This window comes from Aquarana catesbeiana, linkage group LG03 (genome assembly GCF_042186555.1).
Source record: "Aquarana catesbeiana isolate 2022-GZ linkage group LG03, ASM4218655v1, whole genome shotgun sequence".
Lineage (NCBI taxonomy): Eukaryota > Metazoa > Chordata > Amphibia > Anura > Ranidae > Aquarana > Aquarana catesbeiana.
Genome location: NC_133326.1, coordinates 287,299,585 through 287,318,032, shown reverse-complemented (window position 1 = coordinate 287,318,032; position 18,448 = coordinate 287,299,585). Strand labels below are relative to the sequence as shown.

Here is an 18,448-nt window from a genome sequence, read left to right as displayed (position 1 = left end):
CCTGCATTTGTATTCGGCTCCCGAGTCAATACTTTGTAGAACCACCTTTCGCTGCAATTATAGCTGCAAGTCTTTTTGGGTATGTCTCTACCAGCTTTGCACATCTAGAGAGTGACATTTTTGCCCATTCTTTTTTGCAAAATAGCTCAAGCTCCATCAGATTGGATGGAGAGCGTCTTAACAGCAATTTTCAAGTCTTGCCACAGATTCTCAATTGGATTTAGGTCTGGACTTTGACTGGGCCATTCTAACCCATGAATATGCTTTGATCTATAACCATTCCATTGCAGCTCTAGCTGTATGTTTAGGGTCGTTGTCCTGCTGGAAGGCGAACCTCCACCCCAACCTCAAATCTTTTGCAGACTCTAACAGGTTTACTTCTAAGATTGCCCTGTATTTGACTCCATCCATCTTCCCATCAACTCTGACCAGCTTCCCTGTCCCTGCTGAAGAAAAAAGTATCCCCCACATGATGCTGCCACCACGTTTCATGGTGGGGATGGTATGTTCAGGGTGATGTGCAGTGCTAGTTTTCTACCACACACAGCATTTTGCTTTTAAGCCAAAAAAGTTAAATTTTGGTTTAATCGGACCAGAGCACCTTCTTCCACATATTTGCTGTGTCCCCCACGTGGCTTCTTGCAAACTGCAAAGGGGACTTCCTATGGCTTTCTTTTGACAAAGGCTTTCTTTTTGCCACTCTTCCATAAAGGCCAGACTTGTAGAGTGCATAACTAATCGTTGTCTTGTGGACAGATTACCCCACCTGAGCTATGGATCTCTGCAGCTCCTCCAGAGTTACCATGGGCCTCTTGGCTGCTTCTCTGATAAATGCTCTCCTTGCCTGGCCTGTCAGTTTAGGTGGACGGCTATGTCCCGGTAGGTTTGCAGTTGTGTCACTCTTTCCATTTTCGGATGATGAATTGAACAGTGCTCCATGAAATGTTCAAAGCTTGGGTTATTTTTTTTATTACCCAACCCAGCTTTAAAACACAACTTTATCTCTGACCTGTCTGGTGTGTTCCTTGGCCTTCATGATGCTGTTTGTTCACCAAGGTTCTCTAACAAACCTGAGGGCTTCACAGAACAGTTGTATTTATACAGAGATTAAGTTGCACACATGTGGACTCTATTTACTAATTAGGTGACTTCTGAAGGAAATTGGTTACATGAGATTTTAGGTAGGGGTATCAGAGTAAAGGGGGCTAAATACAAATGAACGCCAGACTTTTCAAATCTTTATTTGTAACAAATTTGGAAAACCATTTATCATTTTCCTTCCACTTCACAATTATGTGCCACTTTGTGTTGGTCTAGCACATAAAATCCATTTATGTTTTTGGTTGTAACATGACAAAACGTGGAAAATTTCAACGGATAGGAATACTTTTTCAGGGTAGTTTTTCCTGCTATAGATGGCTTGACCCATTTCATCGAAACTGCTTCTTCAGAAGCTTCTTTGGGTGCTGGATAGCTAAAACATCTGAAGAATTAGATGCATCTGTGGTTTGGAAAAATACGGCAGGGCAAATAAAGTAATCCACTCATAAATTACAGCCCACAACCAGATAGGGTGCCGCTTGTAGAAATATTTATAAAGACCGGGGTCATTTCAGAGTCAAAATCTTAAGGCTCACTCAACTGATAAGTTGGGTATATGCCCAACTACTAATAGTAGGTCGTGGTATTATATTATTCCATCGGGTGGCAACAAAGGCCCATGATAAGCCTTATGCAATTCTTACACAAATCCATTGAAAAAAGAAAACTGAGCGCAGAGATATGTGTACCTCTTTACATGCAACAGACAATGTCTGTAAAGAACACAGTCACAGTTCATTAGTCTATATGATAAACTGAACAATAGAAAATCCTAAAAGGAACGGTGGTGGGTGGCAGCTATCCTTAGAGAGAAGCCAGCTCTGTAATAGGAAGACAAGGGAACAAGAAGGAAGCACCACCTAAGCGCAATAAGTTAACTTATTGCACTTAGGTGGCACTTCCTTCTTGTTCCCTTGTCTTCTTATGCAAATCCATCACTGGGAAGGCCCCTAGATTGTCCTCATTATCAAATTTTATAGTTTGTCACTGAAAATAATAGAGAAAGTTCTGCCCTGTATTTCCACCAGAGAGCACCACCCAACTATAGAATTGGGTATTGAGGACCTTTTTTGGCTCCCCTCACCAATTGAGTGAGCATTCATATTTTGACCCTAGATCTTTATAAATACTTATACAACAGCACCCTATCTGGTTGTAGGCCGTGATTTATGGGTGGATCCCTTTATTTGCCCTGTCATATTCTTCCAAACCACAGATGCATCTGATTCTTCATACGTTTTAGCTATCCAGCACCCAAAAAAAAAAGCTCCTGAAGAAGCGGTTTCCATGAAACAGATCAAGCCATCTATAGCAGGAAAAACTATATGCTACCTTAAGCCAGCAGGCATGGTTATATGTAATAGTATATACCATGGTGCTTTTTATGCATTGTCATTGTTCACTGATTTCAGTGTTTTTAAATGTGTACTACTAAAAGGAGGAATTTAATTTTATATATTTGTATTCTTGTGCCTATAAAGTCCATGGATTTAGTTAAAATAATTGTATTAATAGCTCATAAGTAGGATGTGCCGCATTTTATAAATCCTTTCTGGGTCTTTGCATTACCACCTGGCAAGCACCCACATGTTCTCCTTATAACACTGACTTATGTTTAAGTGCTCTTAATAGTACATATAATCATTGTCTGAAGAATGCTGCACACCAAGGTAATATATATTAATATTTTAAAAAAGTCACATTTTCAGGTGAGTCAGCAACCTGGGTGTTGGGTATGTCCAGCCTTTAAGCCCTGGCTCACATTGGTGCGATTTGACATGTCAAATCAACGGCAACTGCATCAGCCTAATCGGTGCAATGTTGCACCGATTTCAAAAAGTAGTTTCTGTACTACTTTTTTCAATTTCGGGGTGCGATTTCCATTGACATCTATGCAGAAACCCACAGATGTCTGAAATCACAGTCAAAATCGGGACAGGACATGCGGGAGTGAAATTGTGCGAGTTCAGCTGAACCTGGGCTTAATGGCATTTTTCAGGAGCGAATTTAAGCTATTCTCTTTTCAGAAGCATTTTGAAAATGATTAGAGTATCGCCATCAGTTTATGTCTAGTATTTGTAGAAATTAATTTGCATGAAAACTGATCTTCTAGAACTTTGGTAACTGATTTGCATCATTTATGATCATGGATGTACTTTCTTTTGTACGCACCGATTTACCAGATAATATATAGAGCTAAAAACTATTGGGGCTTTTTATAGCTAGTAAGCTGTAGGACAGGAGAAAATCAGATTGGGACAGCACTGCTTTATATCTCAGACTTTGTTCTATGATTTTATTATGTAGCACGTATATGGGCTATTATGTACATTTGGTATCCCTGCATTTTTTCCATAAATAGTCAAGGAATTCCATTTCCAAGTGAAGCTTACTAATTTACTTGTTCTTTTTGGATGTCACTGCACTTGCAATCCCTGCACTGCTGACAAGACTAGGACCGTTTTCGGGAAATCCGGACCTAAAAAGAAAGCTACCACCATAACAACAGAAGTAAATGTCCGACTGCCAACGTCAAAGGGGAGGAATGCTGTGCTACTTACTCCTTAAAAGAGGAAAAACTTATGTGGAACTAATAAGTATGGTGTTAAGAGGTGTTTATCAATATACATTTGTTGTCAAATCTATCACGGTTCAATACACTTCCAACAAAAAAAGCCATTCCTAAGACAGACCTGTATAAAAGTACAAAATGACAATCTGTGTGCCATGGATGTAAGGATATAGACAACCAAAACAAATATTCACAACACTAGGCATATACTCGAAAATTTACCAACACTGCCACCTTGCATATATACAAGAACATCAATATAAAACAAATAACTGATGAAGCAAGATCTATAAATTAAACGTGCAGGATATCAGACTTTAAGCTTGCATTTGCTAATAATCAAACCAGTCCATTAGCCCTCTAAAAATAAACACACAGGGTGTATTATCCTTGTGAAGGGAAAGCTTTATGAACAGCCTGAACAATGAGATTACTGAGGAGAAAATGAGAAAGGTTAGGTGTGTGGATTAGGATGTGTTAATTTCATGCACTTAGGAACACACACTCACACCCCACAGTAGTAGAAGCGGTAGAGGAGGAAAACACTACATGTGTAGGGGTAGAAATATTTGTTACATCATGATGCTGGCTGGCGATGGAGGGTTGCCGCCTTAAAGCCCCCTGAATGGAACTTCCACTTTGGAAAGCATTCACTACATCCATCTGCAAGGAATCAGAGATTGTGACAGCTTGCTCAGCAAGAGAGAGAGAGAACAAGAGAAAGGACCATCCCATCTACAACAAATAAAAAAAAGCAAAAAAAAAGAGAAAGGCACTTTTATAGAGTAGCTAATAAAAGCAAATTGAAGAAAGCTTAAAAGAAGATCAAGAGAAACTAAGATTCTTTCAAGCGTATTTAGGGAAAATACAAAGAAGGTAGAGAGCTCACGCACATCATTCTGAATCAGCCACCTAAACTTAGCACTAACAAATGAGCTACGACTTTAAATATATTCCCTTAACCCTTATTAAAATGCTTGCCTTATTCAAGACCATACCTGAGTCTGAATTCTGTTTAGGCCCCTAAACCATAAGATCTGACCACGGCGTAACTCCCTCTCTGCATGATCAATCTCCTCTGCATCTTCAGCAAGCTCTTCTTCTGGAATTTCATCCTTATGTGTCCCATGACCTGCCTCTTTGAGGAACTTCAAACGACTCGTTGGTATTGTGGTTACCAGCTAAACAAAGACAAAAATATGTCTAAGAAAACTGCAAGTTTAGCAATTGGCAAAAACAGCTTTACCCAAGTTCACATAATAAAGTATTTTTTCAGAAAACATCTTCAACAATCCTAAATTCTAAGCTTGTATACACATGCGCAAACATTAAAAAGTAAAAGAATCTGAATGCACCAAAAATGAAATAAAGCATGCGTAATGTAAAAAGTTAATACAACATGCATTTTTAAACATTACCTTTTGTTTATCTCTAATGCTTTGACATTATTTTAAGTCAAACTAAGAATCAAATATTAAAATACAACCTGTGCACAATCTAATAATCAAGGAAATTCTCAAGGCAAAACATGGTTGTGGAGAACACATACTGATATAGCAAGAAAATGTTTGTTAGATTGGGAAGGCCTTGCCTAGCTTAAACAGAATATGCAAAATCGCAAAACCTAATTAAAAAAAAAAAAAAAAAAAGTTACCTGGCCCCAAAGTAATGTTCCCATACCCAGGAAAACTGACCAAAGCCACTGATCTACTGTCAATTCTGTACAACTAAAAGGTTTTCCGCCAAACTGAACAATTACGATCTACAAAGGGGATAAGAAAAATAGTTAGGTCACTACATTATTATAGTCAAAAAATACTTCTACAAATACCCAAATTGGGTAAAAGCAATGCTCATCAAACATGGGCATTTTAGAAGTGCATAACATTCATACAAGCTCTGGTATTGCAAAAAAGAGTTGAAAAACTCATGTTTAAATTTAGAGTCAGGTGATAAAGGTTCAGTACTTCCACTAACAAAATAAAAATAAAAAAATCAAATGAGGTCATCAACTGCATTATAGGTACAGCGGCTACCTGGGATCCTGGAATTTGTTCATCCCTGAGGTAAGAACATATAGTTACAAATCTTCATCTATAATTCTCCTCCCGTAGGCATATAAAACAGTAAGCTAGGAAGGAGGATTTAGGAAATTACAAAAACATGAAACCTCTGATCAAAAGAATGTTTCTTGCAGTGTTGACTACCAGAATTAGGAGGAACTCAAAAAAACAGATAAAATGCTCTTGTAGACTTGGAATTTTATTACATGCAGACATGTATTGTTCACAGTTTAACACCAAAAACGTGGTTCACTTACCTGTATTATAAAAGTACCTAATACAATGCTGCAGAATATGAGATTGTTAAATATCCCTTCAAACACATTTCTTTCTCCATGAATCTTCCTGGCATTAATTTCATTGAAAAGCTGCATCATAACGAAGGTGTTGAACACAATGGTATAATGCTGTGATGGAGGCGCATGGAGGGGAGCGTTTCTACCACTGTCGATATCAAAAAGTTTCTCGCCTGTTAAAAAGAAATCACATACTTATCCAAAATTACTGTCTTCCTGTGAAAAGATAACTTTGAATCACTTATCTTTAGCTTCGTACACACAATGAAATTATCAGACAAATGATCGTCCATTTTTTGTTGCATGCTAGTCTATCGAAAATGAAGGTTACTAAAGTTATGAAAATCCTTGTACGACAGAATACAACGTGAGAAGTGATGTAATGTGTTGTATTGTAATGTATTTCCGATTTTTTTCGGATGAAAGTCTTACGATAAAATTTTTTGTGCTTGTCCCTTCGGATATTGTTGGATGAACTGTTGTGATCGGCTTTCGAAAGCTGTGTACCAACATTCAGATTATCGCATGATCGATGCGAAAGCGATTTCCTGATCGTGTGTACTAGGCATACTAGGGTTCTAAAAATAATTACAGTTTGATACATTTCCTAAAGAATTATGTGAAATGTTCACTGTAAAGCTTAATATGCCAAGTGTGAGCATACAAAAATGTTAGCAGCTAGCTGTGCAAGACTGCATTAACAAGATGATAAAGAGCAGAAAATGTGGACTCTTTTCTGACAATAAGTGTAACAACCAACACCCAGGGCTTAATTAGGCTACAAGTAAAGGATACATAGAGAAATATTTTAATGCCTTGATATGGAGATATTAGGTCAGGAAGTAGTTCTTGCTGTTAGGTTGGGCTGCTTGCAGGTTATCTCATTTTACTTCTATTAACCACTTCTGGACCAGGCCTATTTCTGATACTTGTGTACAAGTTAAAATAAGTATTTTTTTGCTAGAAAATTACTTAGAACCCCCAAACATGTTTTTATAGCAAAGACTCTAGAGAATAAAATGGAGCTCTTTGGAGCTCTTTGCATACCAGTACTTTATGTCACACTGTATTTGCGCAGCGTTCTTACAAACAATTTTTGGAAAAAACACTTTTTTTTAATTAAAAAATCACACTAAAGTTACCCCAATTTTGTAGAACGTGAAAGTTGTTACGTCAAGTAAATGGATACCAAACATGTCATGCTTTAAAATTGCGCACGCTAATGGAATGGCGAAAAACTATGGTACTTAAAAATCTCCATAGGGGACCCTATTTAGCATTACAGGGGATGTCTTGTGCTAGAATTATTGCTCTCGCTCAAACGTTCGCAGTGATACCTCACATGTGTGATTTCAACACCGTTTAACTCGATGAACTTGCTTGCGGTGCCCCGGGAAGAAGTGGGAGCTGGAACCCTCTAAAAAATAGGATTTTTACATCATACTTACCTGTAAGGTACTTTTCTTTGAGTACATCATGGGACACAGAGTCAGACTAAAATTCATTACCTGCTGGGTTATACTTCATCATTAGGTGAATGGACACTGGTAGACCAAAGGTCTTGAGACAGGAAGTGATCCCCTATATAACCCCTCCCATACAGGAAGCACTTGAGTTTTGTAGCTAGCACTGAATCCTCAAAAGAGAGGGGAGGGATCTCTGTGTCCCATGATGTACTCAAAGAAAAGGATTTTACAAGTATGACGTAAAAATTCTATTTTTTTTTTTTTCATACATCATGGGACACAGTCAGGCTAATATTCATTACCTGCTGGGATGTCCCAGAGCAATAGCCTTGAGGGGAAGGAGACAATGCCAAACAATAGCTGTCAGAACTTATACGGCAGTCCGCTGCGGTAGAATGCCGTATCCTCGGCTGCTCGAACATCCACTTGATAACATTTTTTGAACATATGCACTGAAGACCAGGTAGCAGCCTTACAAATCTGAGCCACAGATACTGGATGGCAAAAAGCCCAGGAAGTTCCTACACCCCCGGTAGAATGAGCTCTCACCCTAAAGGGAGGAGCTTTATGTTTCAGATCGTAGGCCTAAATGACCAATTGACTGACCCAATTGGCAATGGAAGCTGCCTGCCCCTTCTTGGGTCCTTTTTTTTTTAACCAAAAGTCTGATCCTCGGATCTCCGCAGATCTAGACAAATAAACCTTGACTGCCCGGACAATGTCCAAAGAATGCAGTCTCTTCCACCGAACGAGGCTGAGAGAAAAAAAGGCAACATAATGTCCTGATTTAAATGAAAGGCCGACGCCACCTTTGGCAAAAAGGATGGGACAAGTCGTAACACAACTCTGTCATGAAGGATCAAGTACAGTTCCCTGCATGAAAGGGCCGCCAACTCTGACACCTTTCTAGCAGAGGTGATAGCCATCAGGAAGGCTAGCTTGCGTGACAGCAAGTCTAATGGAATTTCCTTAACAGGTTTAAATGATTGTTTCTGTAACACAGACAGCACCAAGTTCAGGTGACCTAATGGGGGGAAGCAAGCAAGTTGCCCCTTGCATAAAGGTTCAGATCAGTGAATGGGAGGCTAAAGGCCTTTGGAAGAATACCAATAGGGCCAAGACCTGACCTCTGATTGTACTCAAAGCCAATTTGATTTCCACAGTTGATTGTAGAAAAGAGAATTCTCCCAATCACATTTCTGAGGATGCCATTTTCTGGTTTCACACCAAGCAATACAAGTCTTCCAGACCTTATGATAAATCTTCCTAGTGACAGCTTTTCTAGCATTCACTAGAGTAGACACCACTGGTCCCGAGATGCCACGGTCCTTTAACACCCTGGCTTCAATAGGCATGCCGTCAAATTTAGAGACTGTAAATTGGGGTGGAATCTAGGACCTTGAGACAGTAGATCAGGGTGACGTGGAAGCGTCCATGGCCCGTCTATTGTCAGTCTCACAATCTTCGGGAACCAGGGTCTTCTGGTGCTACCAGAATGACTGGAACTCCCTCTCTCCGAATGCTGCGCAACAAATGTAGAAGGAGAGGGATCGGAGGGAAAGCATAAACCAGGGAGTACTGGCTCCATGGAACTATCAGAGCATCTGCTCCAATTGCCAGAGGATCTCTTGTTCGAGACACAAACTGCTGTAGCGTGTTGTTGAACCTAGATGCCAGTAGGTTGACCTCTGGCCATCCCCAATGTTGGCAAATTTCCTGGAACACCTCGGTGTAAGGACCATGCCCCTGGGCAGATCTGCTGGCAGCTGAGAAAATCTGCCTTCCAGTTCTCTGCTCCTGGGATATGGGAGCCACAAACTGAAAATGACGTTCCTCTACTGCAAAACGTAGGAATCTCTGATGAGGCTGAAAGATGGGTACATTCAAAGTACGCGTCCTTTATATCAATGGAGGCTAAAAAGTCTCCCCTCTGGAGTGAGGTTACTACTGAGCGGACAGACTCCATCTGAAAGGACTGTATCAAAAGATACATGTTTAGGGATCTTGGGTCCAAAACGGGCCTTGTGTCCCTGTTAGGTTTAAGTAAAACCCTGTGCCCCTTTTGGATACCAGAACCTCTACAATCAGTCCTTGATGCACTAGATGATGTAGCGCCTGAAGCAAGAATATGTTTCTTTTTGGAGCATCCGAGGGAACGCTGGATCTTAGAAACCTCTGAGGGGGCACCCCTCGTAACTCCAGCTTGTAACCGCGAGATATAATTGAGGTGACCCACTCATCCTAAATTGTGATTTTCCAAATGTCCGCAAAGTGCAGCAGCCTTCCCCCCCACCTGATGGAGTGGGGGCGTTCCCTCAAAAGGAGGGCTTGGTGCTGGGTTTAGAAGTGTTTTGGACCCAGGGCCTTTTCTGGCCCTAGCGCCCTGTTGACGGAGGAACCACCCTGATGTTGAAACATTTGAGGAAGCAGTCCCTGGGTTTTTAAATGAGGGACGTTTGGTGCTTTTCTTCACAGGAAGTACTGAACTCTTTCGGATATTTGTCCAACTGATCAACGAATAAACGTTTCCCATGAAATAGGAAACCAGCCAATAACTTTTTACAAAGAGGCTTGGCTGACCAGTTCTAAAGCCATAAAAGTCTGCGCATATGTACAGAAAAGAGAGCCATACGAGAAAACTACTGTATTGAATCCTTTAAAGCATCAACAGCAAAACACAGTGCTTGAGGAATATCAGTCTTACTTTCAGACAGATCATCCTCCTGGTTAGGCCTATCAGTCCATTTGACCTGATCCTTTACGGACTGGCAAATACCAATTGCTGCAACAACTGGCTGAATAGCTGAACTAGCCAAAGAAAAGGAAGCTTTTAATAATGAATTCCAATTTCTTGTCAACAGTGTCTTTCAAGCCCTGTGCGTTATCTACCGGACATGTTAAGTTCTCATTTAAGGAAGAGACTGCTACATCTATGGCTGGCATGCTCCATTTTTTAACAAACTTTTCATCCATGGGATATTAAATGGAAAAAATGTTAGGAGGCAAAAAAGTCATGTCAGGATGTTCCCAATCAGCATACACCGCCTGTTCCAACAGGGTGTCTAGCGGGAAAGTCTGTGCGACCTAAAAAGGTCTCAGATCCCAAAGAGGACCAGGGGGGCTCAGTCACCTCTGCAAGAGGCAACTTAAAGGCAGAACAAACCATTTCTGTCAGAGTCAGGATCAAAAACCTCGGACTGAGAGGCAGACATCGAGTGAATATCTTCTTGTCCAGATTGCTCGGAAGCAGACATCTGCCGGGCACTGCAATCGAATCCTGAGCTTTTAAGCTCTTCCTCATCCTCAACCCATTCCTGCTCCAGACGAGGAGAATCAGGGGAGGGGGATCGGTCATGCTACCTGCCACCCTGCGGGATGGAAGCATTCATGCTGGCAATCCTGTTCTCTAACCTGGCTAGGGCCGAGGACAGTTCATCCTTCGTGATAAAGGGTGAAGCAGCAGCGTTGACTGTAGGCACAATACCAGATTGCCTGTGAGCCTCTGGTCTTTCAGGGGATACAACACTAGGGATACGATTAGGTTCATCAAGAACTACTGATGACATAGGTGTGCCCTTCCCCCGCTACCCTTTTTGGAAGACATTCAATGCCTGCAAAGAGTACTTGGGTGTAATTAAAACACCTCAGAAGGGAGACCCTTAAATAGGGCTCACCGAAGCCCCTTTGCAACAATACTAAGCACCTTTAGCCTGCCAAGCAACACCTGGTGACTCACGTGACACGGGTAAGGAAAAATGAACCACTGCAAGTGTCTGTTCAGAGCCTGCTCTGTGTGTCCCACAGCTGCTTTCTCGAAGCACCACATGCTTGGCCTGCGCAGCTTAAATAAGCTGGGTGTGCGCCAGAACATTCTATGCGTATGTGCGTGGTCCCGGCGAGCGAGAGTAATTGCGCACGACGCGAATCTTCGTGCCCCCAGCTCCTGTGAACACATGTGCGCCAAGGCGAACAAAGGCGAAATGTGCGCCATCATACAGGTAAAAAACAGTCGGACACAAGCAAAAAAAAGGTACACTTTGCAAACACCCACAGCTAGCCCAGAACTCCTCCGTATGGTCACCGCACACAGGTGTCCAGCCTTTAGCTAGCTTGACTGATTGTTACAATCACTGGGACACCCCACAATAATAAAGGGGTTTCACTTACCCGTCCAGGCGCAGCACCCCTTAGAAGCTAAGGGCCCAATCTTCAACCTTCACGGTGGGTTCCTGTCACTTGGATCTTCAAGGACTGGGTACCTTTTCATGTTTAGGGTCCACTCCCTTGGACCTATACAGCACCCTGCAGGAAATGCCTTAACGCTGTAGTGTCCAGGATTTCCACCACGCAGGGTCCATCACTCGGGGTCTACGTTAAAGGCAAAACCTTGCAGGATCTTGAGTCTTCTTTGCGAGGCTCGGGTACCATTTATCTAAGCATAAAAGCCTGTGTCAAATGGATCAGATCGGTCAATCCCTTGATTCATTTTTGGAACCGTTTGTGGGATTAGAGACCTGGAGCTCAGAGAGCTCAAACAAACCGTACCATCCACCTTGCAGACACTGGTAAAAAGCTGAAGTGCTTCCTGTATGGGAGGGGTTATATAGGGGATCACTTCATGTCTGAAGACCAGTGTCCACTTACCTAATGATGAAGTATAACCCAGCAGGTAATGAATATTAGCCTGACTATGTCCCATGATGTATGAAAAAGAAAAGAAAAGAGGGTTTCAGCGCCCCCCCCCCCCAAAAAAAAATGACATGCCAAATGTGGCATGTCAGGGGGGGGTCACCTTCCCTTCCCTTAAAGTGGAAGTTGCATTTTTGGGTGGAACCCTCAGCGTCTTCCTGCCCGCTCTGCGCATTTGTCAGGAGCCGGCTCAGCAGGTCCGGCCTGAGATTGCAGTGGCCATCTTGAATTAGGGCAAATTTAAAAAAAAAAAAAAAAAAAAAAAAAAAAGCCCTTACTTGTTAAAAACATTTTTGAGGGGGTTGCATTTTCCACAGATGTACCTCCCCCTTTCCACTATTACTGGGGGCTTTCAGCATGGCATCCTCTTGTCATCTGAGGAGGATGCCCATGCTGGGAGCTCATGGAGGGGACCCTGTTTTTGCCAACCGTAAATGTAATTTTTTTTTTTACACAGTATGCCACCCGAGCAAGACCCTCTCCATCATTTAAGAAAGGTCCAGCGTCCAGGTGAGTGAAAAAAATAATAACTAAAAAAAGAACTATACGCTGGTACGTTTATGCATTTCAGCCTTGTGCGCAAGAAGTCCATGCGGAAATCAAGGCGACAAAAAAACCCATGAAGGCCCCAACCAGGGCAGACCATCCAGATCAGGATACCATGCAAGCGGCAAGGATTCAACCGTGAAAAGACAGTTCTTCGCATTCACCAACTCTCAATTCCCTACAATGCCAAGCATCCCATTACCAGCCGAATTGGTCTGCAAAAGCTGTTTTGGCCTAGGTTTCCACTACTGCAACCTGAAAGTCGTTGCGATTAATCCCTCCTAGACATCTGGATGATAGTGGGCCTATAGCGACCTGAAAGTCGTGCCGATTTATCCCTCCTAGACATCTGGATGACAGCTCGGCCCTCAACTTTTTCCTAGTCCAATCCTATGTCCAGGCTGTAAAGCCAGCTATTGGCTGGGGGGGAAGCAGACACTACATCTGAAAAGTCAAAGATGTACTTCCCATTTCTGAGGGGGAGGGGGAGAGGGAGAGGGAGAGGGAGAGGGAGAGGGAGAGGGAGAGGGAGAGGGAGAGGGAGAGGGAGAGGGAGAGGGAGAGGGAGAGGGAGAGGGAGAGGGAGAGGGAGAGGGAGAGGGAGAGGGAGAGGGAGAGGGAGAGGGAGAGGGAGAGAAAGAGAGAGAGAGAGAGAGAGAGAGAGAGAGAGAGAGAGAGAAAGAGAAAGAGAAAGAGAAAGAGAAGGAGAGAGAGAGAGAGAGAGAGAGAGAGAGAGAGAGAGAGAGAGAGAGAGAGAGAGAAAGAGAGAGAGAGAGAGAGAGAGAGAGAGAGAGAGAGAGAGAGAGAGAGAGAGAAAAAGAGAAAGAGAAAGAGAGAGAGAGAGAGAGAGAGAAAGAGAGAGAAAGAGAGAGAAAGAGAGAGAGAACTGGGTCTCAGATCTTATCACTGAGACGATATTCTCTTTTTATCTAAAGATCCAGACCAGATAGCGGAACACAGGAGGATTCTGTTGGCCTACGCTATGAAGATACGGTTGGATGCTAAATCGGAGGAGTCATCTTCTCTCCAGTTTGTTTATTTAGGCACCTTATTCAACGCCGCAAAAGGGACGGTGTTCCTGCCATCTCAGAGAATGTGGGCGATCAGTCAGAAAATAAAAGAGAGAGTGGGAACATGGTCCTACCCAACAGCCTCAAGCTAACTCAGCTTAATAGGGATTTTTTTCTACCTGTATCCAGATGGTCCCATGGACATATGGATACCTCAGACACTTTATCTAGAATTTCTGAAGCAACGGCGCAAACAGTCTATCCCAGTCCATATATCAAACAAGTTTGATGCACAGGGGTCTGCACTGGTGGACAAAGAGGGAGATGCTTGTAAGGCAACGTCCATTAAGGCATGTCTTCTGGACCAGTTACCACAGACGCCAATGCAATAGGCTAGGAGGCACATTGCAAGCAGATGTTTATTCAAGGGAGATGGGCGTTTAATGTGGCAGCCATTGCAAATAACCTGGAAATCCAGGCGGCTTATCTCATATTGACAGCGCTGCGCTCTCAGATCAAGGACAAATCAGTTCTGATTCGGACAGACAACAGAGCCGCAGTAGCATACATACATAACCAAGGTGGAAACCCACAACAGTTCCTTACTGAGGGAAGTTGAACCCATCTTCATTTGGGCAGAGGGAATCTGAAGGACCTAAGAGTAGTCCATCTTCCAGTCCACTTAAACACAGAGGCCGATCCCCTATCCCAAAGATTCCTGGATCCCAATGAATGGTCCCTACATCTGAAGTTATTCAGTTGGATTGTGGGCCCTTCCCAAACTGCATCCTTTTGCTACAGCAAGCAATACCAAACTGCGGAGGTTTATTTCACATTTAAGTCACCCTTGGGCAGAAGCAATAGATGCCCTGTCAAGTCCTTGAGCATGCAATCTAATTTAGGCCTCCTACCTCAAACTCTCGAGACTTGCAATATCAACAATAACGGTGATAACAGTCCTGCTATTTTTGCAGGGAGACCCATGATTTCCTAGGGCAATATATCTTCGTGTCCAGCCTCCGGTAAATATTGCTCTGATACCCTTTCTTCTGGCTCAAGGCATCACACCCATCAGAATCCTCACAGATTGAACCATCACATTAGGATGTTAAGACACAGAGGCTTTAATCATTAGGATGTTCCTCCAGAGGAGTTTCAACTCCGCTCAAAGCACAGGAGCCTTCAACAAACAATACGTATGACATTTTGAATTAAGTTTAGATCTTTCGCCAATGGCAAAAACTTCAATCCTGATGTGCCCTCTTCCAACTCATTGACTTCCTGCAAGCAAGCCTTGACTTAGGATTAGTATTAAGCAACTTAAAAGGTACAGATGGCGGCAATCTGTTGTGTCAACAAGAGATGGGCCGAAGATCCTTTTAATAATCAAACTCTTCAAGGCAGTCAAGATAAGCCCACCCATTAAAACACATCTTTCCCACTTGGGATCTCTCCATCGCTCTTATCCAGACAGCCTTTTGCCCCATCTGATTTAGCGTCCTTGTGGTATCCCACTTGGAAACTGTTCTTTGTGGTGATGGCATCAGGCTGGGGAGTATCAGAGCTTCAGGCTCTGGGATCAGAAGATAATATTTTTTTGTACTCGGATAGAGTAGAACTTACACATGGAATCATTTCTAAGTTCTCCTCTTCCTCTACTATCCCTCAGCCTCGGGCCCTGCCAATCTTTTCCGATCCAATTTTGACCTTCACAAAGACGATGTTACTTCTGTACCAAGACACTATCTTCAGGCCACAACTCCCCTCAGATTTTCATCTAACCTATTTGTAAAACAAAAAAAAAAAAAACCACCAGAGAGAAAAAAGCATCCTCTGGTGCGGATGACTCTGGGATGTGGCCCTCTGGTCATTCGGGAACTGCAGTTCCCATCATGCCTAGTCATGTCTGAATATCAGAGCTTTAACATACCTCATGGGATGTGTGGTTCTGATGCAGCTGGGGAGCCATAGTTTGCAGATCCCTGCTCTGGTACAATAGATTCATGGATAATCAAATTGATTAAGAAGGCATACAGGGCTAGGGGTCTAGAACCCCCCCCCTCTTCAATTCGGCTGTAGTCCACCTGGTTGTTTTCTGCTTCTTGGACAGCCAGAGCAGACATAGCCATTGAAATGATCTAAAGGATAGCAGCACGGTCATCCCAATATGCGTTTATGTAACCTTAAAATGTAGACCCGGCAGCTCTCTCATCTGTAGAAACTGACAGACAGGCTATCAGGTCGGTATCTGCCCATTTTAAAACTTTTCAAAATAATTTTACTATGTATCATACCACTCATTTCTGCTAATTATTTGTCACAGGTATTCTGCCACGGAGGCACCAGGAAAATAGAAAATTGTAGCATACTTATCGTAATTTTCTTTTCCTGGTGCCTATCTATAGCAACATACAATCCCACCCTTGGTATGCTATATTACGTAGAATGCTGGGAGTGCATTAATCCTTTTCTCTTATAAGATTCACTGGTCCTGAGGGAGGAGCCAAGGCGGAGCTTGTCACAGGTATGCCGCCATGGATAGGCACCAGGAAAAGAAAGTTGCATTATGATACAATTTTTTTTTTTTATATTTCATTTTGGATAGAGTAAAGGGTTAGAATCCCTGTTGGTTTTTCACCATCTGCGTCCCTTGGGGAGATTTACCTTCACTTTCTGACCCATAGCCAAAAACAGGAAGTGAAAGGGAAATACCTGCAAATTAAGGGAATTCCTTGGGGCCATCAAAACTATTGTCCCCAGTAGAAAATTTTCCCTCTATTACTGGTCTGGGGACAACCCAAAATTTGGGATTTTCTTTTACTTTCAATGCGAATGGTAAACAGGACAAACAGAGGGTGAATCTCCCTAATGGGGGGCACAGACAGCTATAAAAACTGACAGGTGTTTTAAGCCCTCTCAAAGTGATTCAAAACTAAAGAAAGGTTTGCCTTTAGTTACACTTTAACTCCTACATCCATATATCATATCACATATATGCCTATGCGTCATGAGTCACATAATCGCTAATGATACAGCAACCAATCAATATTGTGGTCAGGCTCACATTATAGTATTATCATTGTTGCTTGAAGCAATATGAGCAAGAATGTAAGTAACTAAGAACTGTTAAAGGGGTTTAAAGCCTTGCTTTAAAATAAAAAAACACAACTTTATACCTACCTCCTCTGTGCAAGGGTTTTGCACAGTGGCACGATCCTCCTCTTCTGGGGTCCCTCCACAGCGCTCCTGGCTTCTCGAGTGCCCGATGGAGAAGCGTTTTCCCTGGGGGCACTTGTGCGGGCGCACTCTCGTGTGCTGCTGCTGCATCCATTGACACAGACAGTAGGACCCTGCCCCACCCCTCGTGACATTGGACTTGACAGCAGTGGGAGCCAATAGCTATTGCCGTTATCAATCTATCCAATGAGGACCCGAGACACCGGCTGGAGCTGGTGTGCTCATTCCAGTCGCTGGAAAGACCGGGTTCAGGTAAGTAAAAGGGGGCAGCAGCACAGGAGGTTTTTCACCTTAATGCATTCTATACCCTGAGGATGTACAACCCCTTTAAGCAAAGTACACAGTTAGCCATCACTCCAGTGTATCAAATAGGTGCTTAAGGTCCATCCACACTAATGCATTTTGACACTTTACTTTCGTTGATGCGCTATGATGCCATTTTGAAAGGCATCCCAATGCATGTGTATTGCAGTGCCCTGCCAGAAATCGTACGTGCACTTTTTGCGCAAAAAAAGCGCAAAACACTTTTTTAAAGAGGAAGAAATTATAAATGTGATAAAAAAAAAAAAAAAGTTTCATACGCCGAAGCAATGCAAACACACACTTACCTGCAAATAGTAGTGTGAAGACCACAATTAACTGGTAGACTGCATGGCCTAAAATATTTTTCATCATTGTGCGAGATATGAGGGGTTTATTTCTCCCATAAGGTTTTCTCAATAACAGAGATTCAGTTGGAGGCTCAGTTGCCAAAGCAAGTGATGCAAATGTGTCCATAATAAGATTTACCCATAACATCTGAACAGCCTTAAGTGGAGAGTCCTGAGAGAAAAAAAAAATTAAAGGTCTTGTGAAGAAGTGTTGCATGGAAAACGGCTTCCTATTTAGTACAGCATTATTATATCACATGCAACAGAAAGGATAGTTCTTATAAAAATTGACAGATTAAGGGTTGGTTCATGCCACATACTTTCCACTGCATTTATTTATTTAAAAAAAAAAAAAAAAAAAAAATTATATATATATATATATATATATATATATATATATATAGATATCTATATAGATCTATATCTATATATCTCTATATATATATCTATATATATAGGCACTGGGATTCATTGAACAAAATGCATATGCTAAAAACACATCCGGACACTGAAATTCCTAAACAATGTTTTACAATAATAATCTTATTAACTTCTTCCCATCCGCTCCGGCATCTCTAAGTGGGCTTGTACACTTGGAAGGGGGGGGGTGACAGGAAGGTCTACCTATTCATGTGACCACTGTGGGGTAACATGATCAGGAGGCAGTCTGTCTCTGTGCTAGGAGCAGGCAGTGAGTGTGTTCTTGGCACAAAAACCTCTGTTGCCCATAGATGCATATGTGTGCTGTTAAAGCCCACCCTCTGACACTGCATATTGGGTTACATGGGGGCAGGAGGTTAAATATTTTATCAAATGAC

At 42.3% G+C, this 18,448-nt stretch overlaps 1 protein-coding gene across 5 annotated transcripts in view; it reads right to left on the bottom strand.

Moving 5' to 3' along the window:
* Window positions 1–18,448, bottom strand: part of ATP2B1 (ATPase plasma membrane Ca2+ transporting 1) — a 327,368-nt gene that overhangs the window by 11,467 nt on the left and 297,453 nt on the right. For 2 of the 5 annotated variants that reach the window (XM_073620194.1, XM_073620193.1), the window contains exons 17-21: window positions 17,589–17,802; window positions 5,994–6,205; window positions 5,328–5,435; window positions 4,672–4,854; window positions 4,250–4,336 (exon numbers count right to left, since the gene is read on the bottom strand). In XM_073620194.1, the coding sequence (XP_073476295.1) occupies window positions 4,250–4,336; window positions 4,672–4,854; window positions 5,328–5,435; window positions 5,994–6,205; window positions 17,589–17,802 (804 nt within the window). Of the gene's footprint in view, window positions 1–4,184; window positions 4,337–4,671; window positions 4,855–5,327; window positions 5,436–5,993; window positions 6,206–17,588; window positions 17,803–18,448 lie in introns of all 5 variants that reach the window. The other 3 variants (XM_073620196.1, XM_073620197.1, XM_073620195.1) reach the window with 3 other exon arrangements.